The sequence below is a fragment of the Saccoglossus kowalevskii genome, chromosome 4 (genome assembly GCF_978046115.1).
Source record: "Saccoglossus kowalevskii chromosome 4, keSacKowa6.1, whole genome shotgun sequence".
NCBI classification, from domain to species: Eukaryota; Metazoa; Hemichordata; class Enteropneusta; family Harrimaniidae; genus Saccoglossus; species Saccoglossus kowalevskii.
Window position 1 is genome coordinate 29265572 of NC_140644.1, and position 7027 is coordinate 29272598.

At 41.9% G+C, this 7027-nt stretch overlaps 1 protein-coding gene and 1 long non-coding RNA gene across 2 annotated transcripts; both read right to left on the reverse strand.

Annotated features, from left to right (window-relative positions):
• Positions 1 to 116: 116 nt before the first annotated feature.
• Positions 117 to 4484, reverse strand: LOC146747347 (uncharacterized). The gene has a single exon (XM_085498380.1). It carries the CDS (start codon positions 4482 to 4484, stop codon positions 117 to 119), a length of 4368 nt encoding a protein of 1455 aa, XP_085354506.1.
• Positions 4485 to 4871: 387 nt separating this feature from the next.
• Positions 4872 to 5583, reverse strand: LOC144356269 (uncharacterized). Its single transcript, XR_013421415.2, has 2 exons — positions 5429 to 5583; positions 4872 to 5282 (listed from the first exon to the last, which is right to left on the reverse strand). It is a non-coding gene; the product is annotated as an uncharacterized LOC144356269 (long non-coding RNA).
• Between the last annotated feature and the right edge of the window lie 1444 nt (positions 5584 to 7027).

The following is a 7027-nucleotide window of genomic DNA, read 5'->3' on the forward strand; positions in this document are numbered from 1 at the left end:
ACTATAACCTACAAACACAAATAACTAGACAATAACAAATAACATCCAAAATAGTGACAATTTTGTCACATCACTCCCTCCTTCCAAAAAGGTGTTTTGCAAAAATACTTTTTCTTTTAGTTCTCATAAAAAGAACTTCTGCTGAGAAAGTCAGCTCCCACATTATCTGCACCCTTTATTGATTCGATCCGGAATCTATACGGTTGTAGGGCTAGTGCCCATCGCATTACCCTAGCATTTGTCATCTTAGTATGTTGTATGTACACAAGTGATTGATGATCTGTTTGTAGCACAAATTCGCGCCCATACAAGTATACATCAAACTTCTGCACACCCCAGACTATGGCTAAGCATTCCTTTTCCACCGTTGCATATGCTTTTTCTCTTGGTAACAACTTTCGACTAGCATACGCAACTGGAAATACCTCCCCTTCAACCTCGCACCCTTGAAGCAATACTGCACCCAATCCAGTATTAGATGCATCCGTACGCAACAGGAATTGCTTTGAACAATTGGGTAGCCGCAAGATAGGGAATGAAGTTAGTTTGGATTTTAGGGATGTAAAAGCCATTTCTTGGCTAGGACCCCATTTAAGGTGATTAGGCTCATTCTTCTTAGTCAGATCAGTCAGAGGCACTGCAATTGCAGCAAAATGAGGAATGAAGCGACGGTAATACCCTGCCAGCCCGAGAAAAGATCGCATTTCTTTCTTGGTTGACGGGCGTTTTGCCTCTTTGAGGTGCTGCAGCTTGTCTGGTTGGGGTTTGAGCTTCCCTTCACCAACTACATGCCCCAAGAAATCTAGGGAGTTAAATCCAATTTCACATTTGTTAGGTTTAGCAGTCAAATTAGCCTTTCTAAGACGAATAAGGACATCTTCCAGTGTAGACAGATGGGCTTTCCATGACGAGGTATGCACCAGTATGTCATCAATGAAGTTGTCTATACCTGTTGCTCCGGTGAGCATACAACGCATAATTTTTGTAAACGATGCAGGGGCACTTACGAGGCCAAAGGGCATCATACAAAAATGGTACAAACCATATGGGGTATTAAATGCTGTAGCCCTTCTTGACTCTAGCTTGAGGGGTACCTGCCAATAACCTTTGGTTAGGTCAAGTTTGCTGAAATAAGTATCTTGTGATAAAGAAGCAAATATCTCATCTGGATTGGGCAGTGGTTCAGCATCAAAGACTGTAATGCTGTTTAAGCGGCGGAAATCAATGCAGAATCTCACCGTACCATCCTTTTTCTTCACCAGAACAATTGGGGAGGAGTATGGAGAGTCAGATCGTTCTATAACCCCAAGTCGCTCCATCATTGACAGCTCTTTCTTCACTGTATCTTTCATAGCATAGGGTATAGGGTAAGGTTTCTGTCTCACTGGCTCATCAGTTGTGAGCCTTATCTCGTGCTCTCCAAGATTTGTCCTTCCTGGAACATCAGTCAGAACATCCGAATATTTCCCCAATAGTTTCTCCACCTCAGCCTTCTGTTCCTCATTCAAATTGGAGCTCACTACCACATCCTGTATAGTTTGAGTTGGCTGTATGGTGGATGAGATCAGCAACTCCTCAAAGGTATCATTATTCGGATTACCATCATCAGACTCTGTGTCCAAAAGAGCAGCACAAACGACCATTTCATCATTTTTCTCTTTGACTTCTTCCCGTTTAACATAAAGTTTTAGCAAGTTGGCGTGAAATGTCTTCTCCTTGCCTGAAAGATTAATCCTGTAATTAGTATCATTCAATCGCTCCAACACTGGGAAAGGACCTTTCCACTGTAATAAAAGTTTATTATTATCAGTTGGAAGTAATAACAAAACCAAATCCCCAGCCTTGAAATATCGCTTACCACTTCGTTTGTCATAGTAGTGTTTTTGCTTTACCTGGGCTCTTCCAAGACTTTCTTGAGCAAGTTTACACGTGTTCTCCAGCCTCTCTTTGAGATCAAGTACGTATTGATACACAGTACGCACTTCCGCTTCATCCACTTGATTGGTCCATAGTTCTTTAAGTATTGACATTGGTCCCCTCACGGTTCTCCCATAAATTAGCTCGAATGGTGAAAATCCAGTACTTGCCTGTGGCACTTCCCTATAAGCAAATAACAGGGCGGCTAGATACCGGTCCCAATCTTTGGGTCTTTCTCCACACATCCGTCTGAGCATTTGTTTCAGGGTACCATTGAAACGTTCAACCAACCCATTACAAGAAGGATGATATGGTGTGGTTGTCAATCCCTTGATAGACAGTAATCTACTAACTTCCTTCATAAGTGTTGATGTAAACTGTGAACCTTGATCAGATAATACTTCTCGTGGAACACCTATACGACTGTACATGTCCACGAGTGCCTCTGCTACAGTAACAGTTTCAATGTTCTTCAGCGCCACTGCCTCAGGATATCGAGTTGCGTAATCAACTAGAGTGAGAATGTAACGATTACCTCTCTTCGTAGCTGGAAATATTGGCCCAACCAGATCTACTGCTACACGTTCAAAGGGTGTATCAATCAATGGCATTTTGCCTAAGGGTACTCTGAGGGATTTACCTTTGTAGAACGTTCGCTGACATGCATCACAGGATCGAACAAATCTCCGAATGTCTGATTGAATACCTGGCCAGTAGAAATGTGTGATAATCTTGTCCACCGTCTTCTGGGTCCCTTGGTGTCCCCCGAGTATTGACTCGTGTGCTAGCTTCATTACTTGGTGCCGAAATGTCAATGGCACGACCACCTGGTGGAAACCATCACCATTCTTGATGTGTGGCGATTTGAAATTCCGGTACAGAATTCCCTTTTGTTGAACAAACTCTGATTCATTACCATTCCTTGCAAGCAGTTTACTACCTTCATTCAGCAGTTCCCAACAGCGCTTCAAGGTTACATCAGTTTTCTGTTCTTTCTGTACTTCGGCGACTGTTACCATCTCTATGGGACTGTTTGGTACCTTTAAGCCTCGTGTAGGTTTGCGCTCCAACATCTTTTGGGCTCTCGTCTGTACCCCCAATATCATCTCTTTTACTGGCTCACTGCAGTCTCCAGACTGCACATCTAAATGCGAACCACCATTCCAATTTAAGTCGGGGTCAGATGGGTCACGAACTCCTGGTACATTTCCAAGGATAAGGTCATATACGGGACTCTTCATACACAGGGCGTCCACCATACCTATGAGATACGGAGTATCCACCTCTATCCGAGCCACTGGAATCTTCCTTGCTGTACCATCTACAAGAACACAGACTCTAAACTCTCCAGTTAGCTGGTCATCAGAAACAAGGGCTCGCCTTACCACTATACCACTACATCCACTATCTCTTAGAACTGAAACTTCAACACCACCAACACAACCTACCGCTACCGGCATTTTCGGTGGCATCTGTCCCCGGCACGCTGCACTCATAACAGGGAGTTGATGGCCACAATGCAATGTCACATGATCCTGTTGCAGACAGCATTCATTCATTTCATTCACGCTTTCTGGAAGCCGGCAGGTCACAATATCATTCTCAGATATGTTGGTAGACACTGCTGCTTGTTTGGACCTATTTGGTTCCCTTACAATGAGACATGATGCCTTAACTGTTTTAGTTACTCTTTGTCGACAGTCCCGTGCAAAATGTCCCTTTTTACCACAGACAAAACAACCATCGCCTTGACTGGTTTTTCGTTGACGAGTGGGAGAGCTGGAGTTAACAGCTTTGCCCTGAGAGGGTTTCTTTTCATTACAATTAACTCGTCTATTTACCTGCCCAAACTTTGTACCACGGGCCTCTACAAACTGTTCAGCTAGTTTGGCCATGTCAGCAATCAATTTGGATGGGCGTTCTTTTAAAAAGGTAGCTAAGCTTGGACCACAATTATCGATAAACTGCTCCCTCAGAATCAGATTTTTTAAATCCTCAAAAGAGTTACTAATTTCAGACATGTGTATCCATCGATCAAAATAGTTTTCTATTCGTGCAGCAAACTGAGTTGCCGTCTCTGTTTCATCAGGTTTCGCACCTCGGAATTTTTTGCGAAAACCATCTTCGGTTAAATTATACTGCTTAAACAAAGCCAACTTTAGTGCATCATAATCGCTTGCCGACTGTACTGCCAAACGCGAGTACGTGTCCAGTGCTTTACCGGTAAGAAGGGTACTCAAATTTATTGCCCAGTCTCTACGCTTCCATCCTATTGCCAATGCATACCTCTCAAACCTTTGAACCCATGCATCCAAGTCATCCTTATCCTCATTGAACAAGGGTAACTTTGGTGCATTAGCATACCCCGAGTCTCTTTCACCAACCGCAATTTCCCCATGCTCTCTTTTCGCTTGCAACCGTAATTCTAATATATCCTTTTCGTGCTTCCTCAACTCCATAAGCTGTGCACGTTCATCCCTCGCAAATTTCTCCCTCTCTCTCACAAAACTCATCAGATCCTCACCACCTAATCCCATCTCACGCCCAAGTTCCATCCACTTGTCCATACTGAGCAACACTGCAATTTACTCACCCTATTCTATAATAAGAAAGCAGCTGTTCCCTGAGACACCTGGATTCCAACCTCTGTTGAACGGAGTTGGGCTGGCGCATCAAGCATCTGGATAATAAAACAAGACTGAAACAGTTAAATATTTTAAATACAATACAAGATCACTTAACTGAAAAAATACAATAACAGTAACAATACAATAAATGTAGTGCATCAAAATATAGTTACACACTGAATAGTTACCGCTTGCAAAACACTACATGTACATGCTGCCAATTTCTGAACTAATGTGTTTGGCCAATCCTGGCACGCTCGCCAATTGTCAGATTTTTTCTAGCAGGCAGCACATGCAATAAAATAACAAGCAGAAATCACGCCAGTGTGCGGTTCAGAATTAATACGCTTTATTAAGCTGGTAGTGAGTTCTATACACAATGGGGTGATGCTAAGGGAAATATTACTAGTTATATTAATACATGTCACAATCCGTAAAACGGCATACAATTATAAGACAAACTAGACTACACGCTCATCAAAATTACAACAATGCGTGAAGCATACACATTATAAATACAAGCAGTAAATTAAGAACTAGCATTGCAAGTTGGTAATACAACCGGTTAGCCCTCATGAACACGTCACACAACACGTTCAGACTGTCCTATTGTCCGGTAAGTTAAAACGTTCACTTGCTCGACACTTGCTTCACTCCACACAATCTAGAATTCCACTTCACAGCCTTCCACTCAGACTGCGCTCCATGCGTCACGACGGCTCACCACTCACAGGTCATCTGGAAAAGGGACAAGTACATTCCATAATACTCGCCGTTTTAAACACAAATAAAGAAACGTAATATGGATGCATTTAATCGGGCTACTGTACCCGGCACAGTTGAATGAACTACTAGGAAATGATTAAACTGAAAACTCAACTTACAGTTTCTATGTGCGGGCGTCTTGTCCATCTCCCTCACCAAAGGGTGGAATCTCCAAGTCTCAGGAATATCCCCAAGCTGCAAAACCAATTTGGCAGACCTCTACTCTATATACTTGGCTGACCGAATACAGCGAAGTTACCACTGACTCCCACCAACTCAAAGCCTGAACGCCTTGCCAGTTGATAGTAAAATTACGAGTCACCACGAGTAGAATTGCAGGAGATGCTCACTCCTGGACAACCGATGGACAACTAACCACATCACACTGCAGAACTACCAAGCACACTGACCTGCTTTGCATCACAAAAGCAGTTCTATTCATCACTCCAGCCTACTCTAGTAAACTTCCATACACCCACCTGTAAGTGCATACCACTAACTTCCAATACACACTCGCATACCAGCACACTGCAAATCAAACTATGACCTGATTCATGTACACCTGTACACTAGTTACTAGGCAACAGACTTAGCACTATTAAGTTTATTATATGATGAGTTTATTCAATAAAGTTACTTTACAATACTATAACCTACAAACACAAATAACTAGACAATAACAAATAACATCCAAAATAGTGACAATTTTGTCACAGTATGGGTGAAGGTATGGTATAATTATATTAATATAAACTGAACCATACCTTCCCCCAATACTAAACATAAGCTTCGCAAACTTGCAAGGTTCTAATTCCCAACATCTGTGCTTGAAAAGAAATAGTGATTAACATTCACTATTTTCGAATGCTCCGCCCCTAATTGCATAAATTGCTTGTTGTTTATCTAGAGTAGGGTTGAAGACGCTAAATATAATCTAAAATTTATATATGCGTAAGTATAAAATAACGTAGTTGTCAAAAAAGGACGCAGGTCGTTGTGTCGTCACAGGAAGCGCTGTCTCAGCACAGACCAATCTACTTCCCATAGGTCTTTGCGCTTTACGCAATAGTATCTCTGCCATAGGCAGCCTTCAATGTTGTGGTCAATCACCTCACTACGCATGGCCATTTTTCCGCGGTTGTTTCATTCGAAACCGAACTACAAAAAGTGGAAAAAACGTATGTGACAACCGAACTATTTATCAATGCCAGATTTATATCCTTGGGGGCGAACTCCGCACAGTTCGATACGCGTTACTTATCATCACTGCACAAAGCAGCTTTGCATAGAACTCATTTGCATATTCGAATATATTCGAACTACAAGACCCTGTCGGTTAACAAAGTTATGCGTAAGCCACTTGGTTACTTTAATCACTTTAATAAGACGTTTCACGCCCCGACTAAAATATACATGACTTGCGTTAGAAAAGTACAATCCTTTCCTACATGCCAAAGCATTAGTTTCTACTATAAATGACTAACTTTATAAACTTACTAGAACCTGTGTGTTCTATGACTGTTAGACGCGCAAAATTGAACCCGTTCAAGCCAGAAATAGTATTGAAATATTCACCAGAATACAAGATAAACGGAAATGTTAGTAAACTCCTTTCAGTGAAATTAGTCTTAAATGTTTCTTTCCCAACTATATACGTTAACAGAACGTTTTTTCTCCTCAGTTTTAGTGTATCACGTGCGCCATTTCACTACAGTAAC